The sequence below is a fragment of the Epinephelus moara genome, chromosome 22 (assembly GCF_006386435.1).
Source record: "Epinephelus moara isolate mb chromosome 22, YSFRI_EMoa_1.0, whole genome shotgun sequence".
NCBI classification, from domain to species: Eukaryota; Metazoa; Chordata; class Actinopteri; order Perciformes; family Serranidae; genus Epinephelus; species Epinephelus moara.
Window position 1 is genome coordinate 16,907,954 of NC_065527.1, and position 16,009 is coordinate 16,923,962.

A 16,009-nucleotide genomic window follows, 5' to 3' on the forward strand; every position below is an offset into this window, starting at 1 on the left:
TAACGTGTGCCAACCAACCCCCTGATGGGCCTTTTTGGCAAAACTGCACACCATGACTTAAATCACAAATCAGCTAATTTTAGAAAACATTTGTGTTCATTAAAACATATTTATTTATGGGTGACATCGTGACGGTTCATTTGCGGTCGGTTAGAATATTGTAGCGTAAATTATGCCAAAGAAATACAACAGAGAGTTAAACTGTGCCAACCAACTCCTTCCATGAGTTCGGAGAGCTCATGAGAGATAGATATTCTCACCTTTTTTTCTTGTATGGGTCAAGCTCCAAAAATGCTGGATCCTACATTGCTCATAATGCAACTGATGACATGTAAACTGTGAAAAATCTGTGGAGTGACCCTTTAGTTTGGGATATACTGGTGTTTGTCTAAATGGTGCTGCTAAGCTTAGTTACTGCTGCTGTAATGAAAGAACACAAGTCGAAGTCTCCAAGGCAGGTATTAACATATTTATTACACCGTTAAGAGAACAACAATACCAGAATTATACTGCAAAGTTTCACAGACTGACAGACCATAGTTTACAGCCCAAAAAAAGAATAAAAAAAGAAACAAAAAGAAAAAAAAAATCAACAAGAAACCACAGTTCTGACATAGTAGACTGGAAAGCTCTCTAGAGGACACTGACTCTAGGCGATGGAGAGACCGCCCAGTGTCAGCCTACCACTAACCTGTGGTTTTCATGTCTCAATTAAGTATTGCACAACAACTTCAAATCATTTGAGCTCTTTTTTTTCCACAATAAATTTTCTCAAGAGAACAAAAAAAAAAGAAAAGAAAAGAAAAAACCCTCCCACCCCTGAAGTTTAACTCACTCCCTAGATTAATGCTACGGCCTTCGCTGTTCACTGTTGGCCCCACACATTCCCCCAATGTTTCTTGATAAGTAGGAAATTTAAATAACATTTCCCCCTATTGTGAAAAACAGGCATGCCTAAATTCATAGCCTTATTTTTTTTCATTTGAGTTCTTTTTTTTTTACAAGCTCTTGCCTTTTGTGTATCGCCTCTTTTGAATTCACCCCCGCTGACAAGTCGACAAGCGCTTTAGCGTGTCTTCACAACAGAGAAGAGAAGAGGAGAGAAAGGGTTGGGGAGGGGGGGGACAGGAGAGAAAAAAGAGCGAGAGAGAAACAACATTTCTTATCTGTGACCCTAGCTTGTATCATCGAAATAGGAATCGACGACACGTTTCTTTAAAATTAGCACAATTTTATTTTTTAAATCTGTTCAAACAATTCAAACTCTTGATGTACTCTAAAAACGCCACAGGCATAAAGGAACATAACAAAAGTTTTTTTTTTTTCAGGTTTTTTTTTCTCATTTCTATTCATTTATGTTTCATTTATTTATGAGGTCTGCATTGTTACCAAGTAGTGATATGGTTTTGCAGCTGTATGAGCTTCGACTTTGGGTTTTTTATTTTCCTGTTCTCTTGTGCCCATTTGGTTTAGACTAGACCAGTATCAGCGCCGCGACTGATGCTCTTATCGTGCTGTAAGAGGTAGAGTGAGACTTGTTTGCCACCGAGGAATTTGTAGCAAAACACACATAGAGGAGGGAAGAAAGAAAAAAATAGAGCTTCTCAAAGAATCATCGATAATGTTTGTCTTTTTTTTTTTTTAACGTTTTTTTCTTTTTTCAACCCAGGTTTTGCCCTGATAGTGATGAACACACACGTTATTTGTTGTATACTTTCAAATACACTAGTGTTAAAACAGCTTGGCTGTTTCTTCACAGCTTCTGAGGAGTCGCTAGTAGTGGTGTCAGACACCTTTTTGGATTGTTTAACCCTTTAGAGTCAAGAATGCAGATGTGTATTTTATTTAGACAAGTAAGGGAGAGATGAGGAAGTACAGAGGGAGCAAACAGCCCAGAACCTTTGTGGGCCTCCACTTGTTCCTTGAGGTCAGAATTTGTAACGCGCTTCTGTGTAGCACCAAGGTGTTTGGGGTGAAGAGCCTTTGTGTGCGTCAGGATAAGTGCTCTCTTACTGCGAATGAGAGGTTTGTTTGATTTACATTGAAGGTTTACAACAAAGCTGCGACTGATTAACTATCTCAACAGCAAAAAATGACATACTTTGATATGAATAAATAGAAAAACAACTGCAAATGGCATTGGTGTGAAAGCCCAGTCTCACATTCACCTCTTTGAGAATAAAGAACTTAACTGCTTAAAGCTGAAATGGGCACTTAATCTGACACTTGTGTAATGAGAAAATGTACAAACAAGATCAAAATATATGTAAAATTTTTTCTTCAAAAATGCTCACAAAAGTCATCAGTGTTCGTTAGTTATTATTGCTCCAGTTAAAATGTAACACTGCTGTGAAAATGTCCTTTATGTTTAATTCACACCTTCTCATTTCACAATGTAAGATGAGCGCCGTCGGTTTCCAGAAATAATTAAAAATAAAAGACTTTTTATGACACTGACGTTGGTTCTGTTCCATGGATGTGTGAACAAAAACCTGCAGAACTAAATAACCAAATATATGTGTGAACAAACCTCTTTTGAAAAATTGTTTAAATCAGGATTTTGGTCCTTGGTGTCAGTCTTTGGCTGTTTTTGGTGTTTTTTTTTTTTTTTTTTGTTTATCTCTTGTGTTAATACTGTGTGTTACCTGGTGCTTTGCAGTGTTAAAGCTGTCAATCGGAGTCTACACCTCTGCATTTGGAAAGTTAGTTTGTTAGAATATTTTTTGTATTTTTTTTTGTATTTTTTTGGTCGTTTTTTAAGTTTTTCTAAAAAATAACAAATATTTAACAAACGTTCAGTAATGTGCATGCACTGTCTGTAACTATTAAAAAAAAATACGTTATGGCCGCTTTCCTTGCCATGTTGAGAAGAGAGAAAAAAAAAGTGGGTTTGGTGATTTTACATTTTTCCAACTTCCCCCATCCCAAAAAATGTGAAAACAGATAATGCTATCACTACATATGAAATGGCTGATGGGTTATGGCTCTATACCGACAACACAAGTATGCTGAAAAGAAGCATGCCGAAATAACCTCTGTGACAGTGCAAATACATTTATGTATGTCCCTTGTACAAAACATTTAAGTTAGCATTCCGCGCAACATGCTAGTTCTCAGAAAAGATCTGGGTCGGACTCGAGTAGCAGCTCTGAGATATAGCTTGTGTCTTTTCTTGAGGACGAAGGGAAGTAAAACTTATAGAACTACGAGGGATCTACCACTTAACACACAGAATAGAAAAGCAGCTTGGAAAAAACATAACACTTCTTTTTTTTTATCTCTTTTTGCTAGAGAGAGAGAGAGAGAGAGAGAGAGAGTTATGAAGGACTTAGAGTTGTGACTGGTTGAAGTACTATGCATTGTCACAATTGTCCAACACATATACAATAAATAACCATTGGTGACACCACAGGACAGAAGTCTTAAACACCATGACATCTACAGAAAAAGAATAAGAACATGAGTAAAGATGGAAATGTTTTTCAGAGTTGAGGCAGGAGGGGAGCGTCTGGGGCGCAGAATGAGTTCTCCACACTGTAGCTTTCCAGCTCCGAGCAGCCCAGCGGTCGCTGTCGTGGTGATGTGACAGTCTCGCCGGCGGAACGATGACTTCACTTCCTGTTTGAGAGCTTCTGTGACTCACCAAGCATGCACGTGCGAATTGTAGTCAGTACATCCTCCACATGTGCAGTGGGCAAAGTTTTGTATCTTGTCCAAGAATTCTTCCTTTTACATCCTTCAGGGAGACGGATTTGTATTTCCCAGCCCACTGACCTGGATATTATTACAAGTGAGAGGGAAATAACATTGGTTGAACAGCTGGCTCTGCTCGCAATCTGCTGCACATCTGCCCATTTCATGGCTGTCTGTGGGCCAGAGATTCAGTCCATCCCTCTCCTCTCTCCAGGCAGCAAACCTGTTTATCCATCCATCCATCGGTGTGTCTTTGAGGACATTTAAATCTAATATCTTTCTTCACAAAGAGTTATCGATGACTTCACCCATTCTGCTAGCTAGTTTTGTTCCCTTGGTATGCTGTTTGGTAAAATGAGGTTGACTAGTCTCATGTCCCAGGTACAGGAAGGAAATAAGCATAAATTCAAGGATGGAAAATAAAAACATTTAAAAAAAGGGGAGGTCAGATATACTTGTCTCGAGTTCACGGCTATCTCTGCTCAGTCTCTTAATATTTACAGGAAAAAAATAAGATAAGCTACAATGACAACAACATTAACAACAACAGGCACGACGACAAACAGACAACAAGAATAGCAAGTGTAACGATAAAAGGATGTCAATATTTAAATTCATTCATTCAAAACAAAGAATATCTTTGTGTTTCTTTAAAGTCATGGCAAGTCAATATGACCTGATTATGGACCTCCTCCTCCTCCTTCTATGACTACGCTGCAAGAAAGACACAAGCACTGCCATCTCGTTCTGTTAGCCACGTTAGCTTAGTGTATCTTTGCAAGGCAATGCAGACAGTCATGCTGTTTGTGGGACTGAGGCCTGGCTGTTTAGCTCCGGGGGCCTTTGCCTCCATCCTCTGCGGAAGTCTCTTAGCGCGGTGTGCCATCCAGGGCGGAAGAGGACGGGGTGCTGGGGGTGGAGGAGCGAGGGGTAGCAGCAGGCGGGGTAGCAGCCGGACTCCCAGTCCCGCTGCTCGGGGTGCAGGCGGAGGAGCTGATGGGAGCAGGGGTCTCTGACCCCGGAACGCCTCCCTGCTGCTGGCTGGCCTGCTGCTGCTGCTGGGCCTGGAGGGTCTGACCACAGACATGGTGGTGCTTCTCCCAGTCCTTATGCTGGCAGAAGGAGCCGCAGTAGCGTGCCGTGTTGCAGCCGCTGCACGTTTCACTGGCTTTGCGGCCACAGTTCCAGCAGCTCTGACAGACAGATAGAGACCAAATTAACACAAACATAATACAGCAGAAGGATTTACAATCTAGATAATTGGCCACTTCAGCTGATGAACTTCTGATGATTGATAAAACTGTAATTAGGACCCGTTGTTTGTTTAATTTTATGCCTCTATTCACACAAAAAGATAATCTGCTACAAACAGAGAACTAGTGAACGCCACGTGAAGATTAGCAACAGATATCAGCGCCCCAGTCTGCACATCAACAGAACTAGCCTCTCCTTTTACAACACTTAAGCTTAAAACAAACCACAGGCAGATCAAAAACCCATCTCTGATTACACTCAGGGCCTCTTATATATCTTGGAAACCGCAGGGAGAGCGTGTCAGGGCGGCTGCATATCCACAGGAAACAGGAGAACAAGGTTACAAACAGCTTCTGAAAGTTTTCCTCTGGGGCGCTTCTCTCTCATAAACATCACTCCTGCAATTAATGACAGATGTGAGCCATATTTCCCTCTCACTTAACTGATTAAACGTCAAGGTCTCTGATGGTGATTAGCAAATGAAAGCTCCTTTCCTTACTTCCTCTGCGCTGAACGGGTAACACCTTTCTAAACATCCTCGCTACTCTGTCGTAGAGAAGAGGAGGAAAGCGAAGGTAACAGATTCCTGATTGACCTTGTTTGCTTTACTGTGCTCTCCCTCTCAACTATAAAATAACTTCTATTTGCAGAACCACTTCTAAAACTGTGCATAACTGTGCGACCTCTTTGACACTACAATGATTTGCTTGTACTAATACAATGATGAAATACATTCTTTGTAAGAGGAAATACTATTATCTGGGTCATTTGGGAGTCACTGGAACAGCTGGCAACTAAAGTGTAGTCAAAGCAACAACAAAGAAATACCACAACTACCAAACAAGAGGATGGCAATGACAGCTTCATGATGTGTTTGAAAGACTGAGAGTAGGTACTGAAGTGTATTTAACTACCTCGCTAGAGTCCTCCTGTTGGTTGATTATGGAGAGCGCATCCTCGGCTGCCTGCCGCTTTGCCTCGGCTACCGTGCGCTCCATCTTAGCCCGCTCGCTGCTGATCATCTCGTGAGCCTTACGCTCGGCCTCTGACACAGCCTTCTGCAGCTCTGACATGGCCTGACGCTTCACCTCATTCACAGCCTCTTCTGGAAAGAGTGTGGAGACAGAGGAAGTCAAGCCTCCCGTACCTGCAATGTAGTGTGCATTGTATCATCCTGTCGTTGGGAGGTTATTTTCAAAGAGTACACTGCTAAATTAACTGGTGTTTTTAGGTAACAACAGTTACTATTTCTGAATATAAGCATTTACAATAACATTTCTTCTGAAATACCAAAAAAAAAGTTTCATTCAACAGCAGTGGTATCTAAGATGGTGCCTTCTGAAAGATAAATGGTAAAAGCTGTTTTATGTGCTAAATCTGTAACACATCTGGAAGACAGAAACCATAACCATAAAACTGACGCTTTCACTCATTTTTATGTGAGGACAAAATCTGAGAAAAGACATGCTTTGTAGTTCTGGAGATGATAGGAATGAATTCACATGGCAGGAGAAAACTTATTTAGCTTTTGTCGTTATTAGCTTTTGTTATTCTGAGATCAGCTGCTTGTGGCACCCTCTGGCAAACATCACATTTAACCAGACATCAATTTTTTGAATGTGGATAATATATTATAGTGGGCGCATGAACACATGGCACATCAGTTACTTCCATTCATTTCAATCATGAAGGCATTTAGGAGGTGACAGTGACTCTGGCATGTTTAATCAGTTACAGTAGATCCTCTAATAGGTCAACGTGTGATGTTTTAATTCAAAAAGCTGAAAGGATCTCGTTCGGAAATGAGCAAACCAAGTCTATATTTTTTCATCTGATTTGAAAAATATCCCGAGACAACAGCATAAGCCAATTAATCCCAGGTAATCAGTCAGAAAACCTGCTTTTGAGATGGAGCACCGTGTTATTTCATACTTGTTTTGTGTAATGAATAACCTTGCTGCGCGGGTGTTAAGCGGTGGAATTCCAACCAAACGTCAAAGCAAAAGGAGGCCTTTTTGTTTGCTCCCATCAAGCCTGTAACTTGACTAATTGTGTATGCAAATCAGGCAATTTATATTTAAATTATGCATTTCCATTGTGATCCCAAAGGCCCATGCGGTGAGGGGAAGTGGGAAACCGGTAGGACACCGTGCAAGGTGCTTGAATATTTATCACCAACTGTAAACATTTTGCCCATTTCAAACAGATGTATTCAACGCCGCACTCCATTGTGTTAAAAATCCTATTTTGCAATCCTCCCTGGGTCACATTTAAATCTGTCTCTCCTCAGCCAGAATATATGCGACTGAAGTGAAAAGGAAATACTGAGGAGAATGCGGAGAGAATGAAAAATAGCGAGCACCATTTATCCTACAGACAAAAGATAAATACAGCTTTATGTCTGACAAATATGCTTCACTTTACTTCATTTCCTTTGCACACATTACACTAGTATTACAAATGTAAAATCTGCTTTCAATATCAGACAGAATGTGTGCTTTTCTAGAGACAGAGACATTTTCTCTCCATTGTGATTGAGCTAAATTTTCAAACTAGGGTGGTTTTGTCTTTAACCTACTGTGCTGCCTGAAGTCATGGAAATTGCCCTGGTGCCATGTGATATACGCCTTGTGCATGGAATTGTGATTACACACCAAATGCCTCAGATGGAAGATCGATCAAAGCTGGTGAGGGGAGGAGAGTACTGGAGAGCAGGCAGAGTCCCGATGGTGATACTCAATTCAATTTAAATGCATATTACTTGTTCTGAGTATCTCACACATCATGCTTGGTCAAGCAAGGGGACAATTTCTTTTCTCCAAGGGGTTTAAAAAGCAGATATACTGTATCACTGATGGAGAATACAAAGTGGATTCCTCGAGCCCTCGGTGGAAAATTCTTTCAGTTTTTCAGAAGAGCGATAATGGTGATTGCAGCTGCGCTCAGGAGTTTAAAGAATGCTGTTTGTGTACGCTCAAATTTTAATGGCAACTAATGAAAGCTGTTAAAGCAACAAATTAGTTTCAATACTTGATCCTAACTGGCTCTACAAATTTCCCTCTGCAATTTTACAACACTTTGGTTAAATAGAATAGCTGCAATGTCTGCCGCTAAGGGGATTACCAAAGTGCCAAAAGCAAAGAAGACACCAAGTCTTGCTACTGTACTTTAAACAGCAGAACCACTGGACCAGCTGTTAAAGCTGCTTGTCCCTTATTTGACTGGTGCAATAAAATTGTTTTATGACCTGACATCATATTTGGAGTGTGCAGAGTGTGGTGTTGAAACTCTTATTTTTTAACTTCCTACTGTATCAAATATAAATGATTTTCTGAGAGCAGCCTGACACATCAATACAAGTCTACCAGGAGAGGAGGTTGCAGACAGCAGACTATATTGGGACGAGAGGGGAGAATGGGGTTTAAAGAAACACTTCTCATCCCCTTCCAGCCCTGAGTCATCTGGGTGAAGGATGGACATGATTTCTACAAAGCAAAATGTCTTTCAAACTGCAGAGAGATAAAGAGAAAGCATGTGTGTGATGACAGCAGCCATGAAAGTATTTCTCACCAGCTTTCTTCCATATCTCTTCAGGGACGTAGCCAGACACAGGCCGATGCAGGAGCTCCCTGTGAATTTCTGAGGAGACACAAACATGCAGCCATGGTAATCAGAGATCAAACAATGTTTTGCATTACACAGCACAAGAGTTTGCGGAACAAATCAGCATGTTGTAGAACCTGTTGGTTACCCTGATGTTTCCACCAAAAGGTTTAAGGAATAAAGCAAAACATCACGTATTTATGTCACAAGCTGCCCTTCCATCCACCTCTTTTTATGCACATTTTTGATGTGTGCAAAAAAAAAAAAAAGTAGAGACGCCACCCCAAAAAGAAAAACGTCGTGAGAAAAAAAACAAAAAACAAAAAACAAAAAAGCGTAAAAAAGTTGGTGTATCCGTAAAAGTTAAATGCGACTAAGTGCAATGCATGGGCCACTGCAAGCTCTCTTTGTCCCAGAGAACATAGCTGTAATATTAGTATTAAACTCTATTTCCGTTGTCCATTGTGCTCTTCATTATTACGCCGCCATTGTTTTCTTGCCTTTGATATTTGTCTAGTGCTCTTCTTTTGCAGTGGTATACAGGCACCCAACTAAAGAACTAGTGCCATCTACTGCTTATTAAACCAACTCCCAGTATCTGCATAACAGTAGTGGATGGAAAAGCACATAAATTCTCAGTTTGTTTTGGCGATTTTCGGAAAATTCGGCAAAAATGTGCGCAACATTTGGATGCAAACCCAACTACTGATGCAATAAACTCATAAGATGTTCTAAAAAGATCTAAGTAGTTTAGATTTTTAGCGGACAGAAATATGTACAACTGACTGTGATCAGTATATTATGATAACATGATGATGTGGCTTAGTGGCAACACGTACAAACTTAACAATAGAGGACCTAGTATTGAACCCTGGGGGACACCATATTCACTATCAGCCTTTTTTGACATAAAATTGCTGGAGAAAATAAAAAATAATTATGATCACTCTCAAGTGGGATGCAAACCAGCTAAGTCACAAAAAATTAGATAAGTTAATAATCATTATTATAGGGCTTGTTTAATAGTGGTTTGAAAACTGTAGATTGGCCCTATCTGTAGCCAGTGTTTGATCTCTCTCTTCTGGGTTACTATAGAAACAACATGGTGGACTCCATGGAAGAAGGTCCACTCCATTTGTAAACATAAACAACTTATTCTCAGGTAAAGAAAGCACAATGATTCTTATATTTGGGTGATTATAAACTAATGAAAACATAGCTATGAATATTACATTCCATTTTTGCCAATAGATGCCCCTAAATGTTTACATGAGTTACAAAGAGGAGGATGGAGAGAGCTGGTAGAATTAATATTATTTGAATCTGTCATAAAAACACACATGCAGAAAGACTGAAGTTAGTGAAAATACCAGTGGGGACATGTTGTCTTACATTAAAAAGGAAACATTGACATGACTGATTTAACTTATTTGGCTTTAAGCAGTCCTGTAAACATACTGATGGCTTTGTCACTGTGTCCTTAAATACCTCTAAAGTGAGATCCCCTACCTGGTGTTGCATTTTCCTGTGCTGCTGGGCTCTGCTGCCTTGACTGCCCACTAGCACTGCCTCCCTTCTTCAGCTCTTCAGCGTCGCTGTATCGTCGGATCCAGTAGTTGAGCTCCTCGCGGTCGGCCTCCTGGCACCGCCGCAGTACTGTCAGTGAACGCCTCGTCTTCTCCACCATGTCCATAATACAGTTCAGCAGCTGGTGGGTGACAGGGAGCGGACAAGGCGCTGAGTTTACACATAGACGTGAAGGGATTGATTTCAATTCAGCAAGGGTGCAGTGGCGGCGGGTGGGGAACTAAATTAAAGCCGACATCTGTCATGTTATTTCAGTTAGTGTCTCATTATTATATTCATCTGTATGGTGGAGTTTGGTAGTGAAGCACCAAGGCGTATATATTGGAAACCCACCCTTTGAAATGTCGCTCGGGTTTGTCAGGTCACACCTCTCCGCTTGACATCCTACTTTATCACTTCAGTCAATAATATATCTGTGTTCACATATGTGATTGAGTGATTCAATTTTCACTGCATACCAATAACTGTGAGGTGAAATAGCATTATAAATGTGATATGAGATGTTCTGTCCTGTTTCATGTTTGAGCATGTGACTGCATTAGGAGCCCTAAAGGTGAAGAGGCAAGCAACAATTCAGGAATATTTGCATTGTGTTTGTTGCACTGCAGGAAAACATATTTACATGCAAGCATATAATTATATATAAAAAATCTTGACTATTAATCTTGTAATGTCAAACATTTCTTTAGATTATTTCACACAACGTATTTTTTAATAGTACAACACTCCTGTAAAGGTCACTCTTATTGTGTGTACAGCAGTTACAGTTTTCTCCCGACAATGTTACAAAGACTTACAGTACAACATGAATTTAATATGAGTAAAATAATCTCTGTTACTTAAGGTATAGTAAGAAAAAAATGTTATTACTTTTCTTACATGGTCAAGGTGCTTCCACTCCTCAGCCCACTCTCTGTCAGTCAGCCTGTGGTCAATCACTTCCTCCTGCCTGGTCCCTGTGTGCATACCTGCAAGAATGAAAGAAAAGATAGATAGAGAGACAGACGGATAAACAAAGGGCATGTCAGTATGACACAAAGGATCAATGTAATATTACTCCATCACTCACTTCCATCTATTCTTTATTTGGTCCCTGGTTGAAACTCTTTCTATCCATTTTTCTCCTCCTCCCTCACTCCCCCTATTCTTTACTGTCTCCATATCTCTCTCCCACCCCGAGGGCAGGACTCAAATGACTGAGCTTCTCGTCCAATAAACATCCATCACATGGCGAGACATGGTAAATGTCTCTCCTATTTTTAGAACTGAGCCAACTTCGTCATTACAGCTTCATCAAGGCTCGGTCTGCGCAGAAAAATGTCCCTAATGCGACGACACTGTGCCTAAATGTGCTTCTGTTGTGCGCTCATACATCTCACAGTGCATTACTACATTCAGCCATCAGGCTGCGGTGGCCTCGGCGTCTCCAAGGCAGCAGGACAGCTTGTGGTCAGAGAGACTGTTTGTCAATCTGCTGTTCCAACAAGGATCCACCATGCTGAAGCGGGTACTGACTGATTATCAGTATTATTAAATCGGATATGGATCTCAGCGGTATATAAAGAACTGAGAAGCCTGAGAAATGATGTAAAAATGATGTAACTGTTGTAACTGTTTACTTTGTATAGAAAATCCTCTTTATGTCTCTCTTGGTACCACTACAGAGTAAAAGCTTTGACAGTGTGCCATGTGGTGGAGTTGCTTTGTGTCTCAAAATCCAAATGTATGGACGCACACACATACGCACACACATTCATATACACCCTCCATCCTCCCCCATGTCCTCACCAATAGGCCTGGCTCTTTCTCGGATCTCCCGATGATTTGAGGCCGGGTGTCTGTAGGTGTCGCGGTAGTGATGGGCGATGGCCATGTCATCCAGCCTGTAGTGCTGCGGAGGGAGCGGGCCTGGGTGGGGCAGGCCGTTGGGTTGGTAGGAGAGCCCGTTGGATGGGCTGAAGCGCTGAGCGGGGCTTATGGTGCAGGGACGCTTGCTAGGGTGAACATCCGGGTGCAGGGCGCCATCTCGATCAAAGCCGTTCTCTTTGGTTCTGGTCGGAGAAACAAAGAAAAAGAGAAAGAGATACATTGTGAGTGTGTCATTGTCACTACATGTAGCACTCTATAGCCCCTTTCTCACATGACCTGCAAGCTTGAAACTATCCAGACATCACCCCAATGAGCTATATGTAAGAACACAAATGTCCAAATCAGCTGGACGGGACATTTAACAGACTTTACCCTGCCAGCTCCCTAGTACAGAGTCTGTGTAATGTCTGATTGAGTCCATGTGTGAATAGAGCAAGTCATTGTCCAGAGAATTCACAGCAAGCATATGGGTGTGTTGACGATGTTTCTATTGCGAGGCTTGCGTGAAACTGGAAGAAAACAAACATTCGAGGGTGAAAAGGGAGGGTTAGCTACACAAAATGTCTAACTGGAGAGATGACGCGATGCGGGAACTTCTGTCGGTAAGGGCTGAAGCCAAAATTGTTAGACAAATTCAAGGAACAGCAAGAGACTCGGCTGTTTATGAGATTACGAAATTACGAACCGGCTACATGGCCGCAATGTAATCTGCAGCATGTCCTGCTTCCTGCATGTTCTACCCAGGCGCCACTCCTCGCCGAAACCAAACGCAGTATTGCCAGATGCAGACAATCTCCTGTTGTGTGCTACACGTGTAAAAGCGAAACTCTGCACATTGTCCTGACATGACTCTCTGAACATTATTCGGACATCATATGAAGAAATGGCTTATGTTTTTCTTCTAGTGGATGTTTCCATTAGACTTTGTGGGAAGAATCCTAAAAAAGGGACACGGCATTAGGAACGTGCAGAATTATTTCAGCCAACTGTCAAAGCTTTTCACTTGTTCCAAGTAAAATGAGACTGGATATGAGACCATATGTGGCTGAAATTTGCTGTTGTTCTCAGACTTGAACACATTCTTGTTGCAGCAAAAGCCTGGCAAATAACAAAAGAGCTCCTGAGGCACAATGGATCAGTGGAAACAGGAAAGGGAAATAAAAGAAGGAAGGTAGAAGACACAAACACAAATCAGCGTGATGGTAATATCACACCTGTTTTGCAAAAATGTCCGACGCAGAGTTTGTTTCTTACAGTTGATACAAACAAAAACCAAACTTGAAACATATCATCACAACTCTCCTGCCCTTTGTGCTGTAGTAAAGGCTTCAGTTGACCTGCTGACAGACAAAGAACCACAGTAAGAGGCTGTTTTTCTCATCGTCCCGGAGTTCTTGCATTGAAAACATGTTCATTCATACAAACACACACACACACAACTGAAGTGTGCGCTCACAAAAATAACCGACACACACTTAACATACATACATACATACTCACTAAAGCAGCTTCCAGGGGATCAGGTGGATTTTTGTTAGCCTGCTTCCGAAGATTAATGTGGCCAGGTGTGTTTGTGTGTGCGCACGCTTGCACATGTGTGTCTGTGTGTGTTCTCAGCTTTGTCAGTTCACAGTTAAATCTTGCCAGCCTCCCCCCGCTATCTGCAATCCTCCACTTTCCTCTCTCCCTCTCTCCTCTTCCTCCCCATCTCTCTCTCCGATGAACAGATTGAACTTCTTAATGAGCTGTTTTTATGGGCTCCTAATGCTCATCCACAGCTCTCCATATGCTCTTTCCCTCCATCCGTCCGTCTCTTGCTGCCTCCCTCGACTCATCCATCCATTCTTCCACCCCCAACCCCCCCAACCACACTCTTATCTCCCCAGCCTTCCTGCTGCAACAAGGTTTATATCTACAGGCACTGGAGTACGCTCACACACACATTCACAGTCACCTATACAATGCACTGATGTGTGCATATGCAATTTACCTATTTTGGATAGATACATGCCCAATTTGCATACACATGCCAGAGCTGTGACAGAAATGTAATACTTTTATACAGTGTTTAAACTTCCATCTGGACCCCTGCTATATCATGACACAAAATGAATGAAAAGCAACCTTTATATAAAAACAGTATTAGCTTTGTTACTATTTAAGAAGGGGGACAGACCCAGTTTGTTTCATTAAACAACCCCTCTTAAGCTATCATTAGTTCTTAGCGACTTAGCATCACGCATCAGAAAATACTGTTAATCTTAAATGTTAAAACGTTTGCCAATATGGACATGCAGCACATTGTTAGCTTGGTTACATTCTCCACAATTCAATTGTTAATTTCAATTATACCATTACACCAATGTATAATTCATTCAGATTTACTGGCATGGTAAACAAGAAAGACAAAAAATAGTGCCGACTCCCAAGCTTTGAAGCGGTCCTAAAGTCCAAATATGAGTCCAGTCCTCGATTATTTATATTCTTTGAGTCCATAAGGGCCCATTGATTTAGAGAATCAGAGGGTTTTCCATAAAAATTCAAGTCATGACTAGTATCATGTTTAGTCCATTGCTAACTATGTATGCTAACCTTTGTTCTCCAAATGGACTGCAGTTCTTCCTGCACTGTGTTGCAAGGTGCTTGTTTTTGTCACCTGTTAGTGTCCCCCTGCTTTTCTGTATATTTTTCATTTTGTGACAGCACGCACTCCCCATGTACAGATGCTATGCTTTGCTGCAGCAGTTGCAGGTTCAATTCCAGCTTGCAACCCTTTGCTGCATGTCATCCCCCCACTCTCCCTCTCTCTTTCTCCCCATTTCACACTGTCCTGTCAATTAAAGGCAAACAGCCCAAAAAATAATCTTTAAAAAAAAAAAAGCCTTTTTCTTGAAATCATGGCTCAGTGACAGTCATGATGTAATGATGTATTTTTGTTTAATATTTGGATTAAAAATATAATACAGAATCTCCTCTTTCCAACAGTGTCTGGGTCAGGGGATGGAGAGGAATGGAAGGCTAACAAGGGGAATGGTAATCGCCTGCTGTAGACAAATACTGGAAATCTTTAAAGGAAGACACATGCCTTCACTTGAGATTGGCAATTATGATTTACTTCTACAATTCCCTCATTTAAGAGGTACATTTGATTTCTTTTAGACAGACAAATATATCTAACACACTACCAGTATATACATTAAACAAATGTGCAAATTTGTTGAGGTTTTAGTTTTAAAAAAGCAGTGCTTTTCGTAAAAAGCTTTCAAGGGGCATAATTCCTTCATTTGGCTGAAAGACTTTTATTGTAAAACATCTGCAGTAAGTGTCTACTGATCAGTTAGTGAGTGAGAACAGTATCACAATTCAGAGCAGTACAGTTATGAGTTCAATTATGTTGTATGCCATTAATGGAATTAATGCTGTGAAAATATGTTGAATTATACTGTATTCCCCATGCAAGCCATTACAGCTCCGGCACTAGTAATTTCACACTCCAGCTATTACTTAAATATGGGCTTTGTCAGATAATTACATTACACGATATGTATTTTTTTTTTCCCTCATATGCATATTGTACTGCGATATTCCTGGTCAGGCTCCTGCAGACTGTGGTATTAATCAGGATGCATTGATAGTGCATTGTTTTCTGTAATTAAGGATTCCCATTCAAATTCCAATATTCTGACACAGGGCTCCAATAAGTGGGAACGCAGAGCAGAGGTAAGCAGAAACCAGAGGTGCTTAGCCAGCCGTATTGGTGCTGGAGCCTCATCTGTAAGTGTTATCAGCCCATCTCCCTAGACACACACACACACACACACACACACACACACACACACACACAACCAGACACGTACAGAGGTGCACATACATGAAGCACACTCACGCCTTCACACCGGATAGAGAATCACACACACACACATTCACACAAACAGACAAGGTTTTTTTCCACTGAATACAGATGCCTACTTACTTTTTCTCTCTCTCCATATATTCTCTCCCT

The 16,009-nt window shown here is 41.1% G+C and overlaps 1 protein-coding gene across 4 annotated transcripts in view; it reads right to left on the bottom strand.

Annotated features, from left to right (window-relative positions):
• Window positions 1-454: 454 nt before the first annotated feature.
• runx1t1 (RUNX1 partner transcriptional co-repressor 1) overlaps window positions 455-16,009 on the bottom strand; it is a 70,610-nt gene continuing 55,055 nt past the window's right edge. Inside the window, exons 6-11 of one of the 4 annotated variants that reach the window (XM_050035083.1) lie at window positions 11,926-12,188; window positions 11,017-11,105; window positions 10,060-10,258; window positions 8,518-8,586; window positions 5,862-6,052; window positions 455-4,886 (exon numbers count right to left, since the gene is read on the bottom strand). In XM_050035083.1, the coding sequence (XP_049891040.1) occupies window positions 4,563-4,886; window positions 5,862-6,052; window positions 8,518-8,586; window positions 10,060-10,258; window positions 11,017-11,105; window positions 11,926-12,188 (1,135 nt within the window). In that variant the 3' untranslated portion in view covers window positions 455-4,562. Of the gene's footprint in view, window positions 4,887-5,861; window positions 6,095-8,517; window positions 8,587-10,059; window positions 10,259-11,007; window positions 11,106-11,925; window positions 12,189-16,009 lie in introns of all 4 variants that reach the window. The other 3 variants (XM_050035080.1, XM_050035082.1, XM_050035079.1) reach the window with 3 other exon arrangements.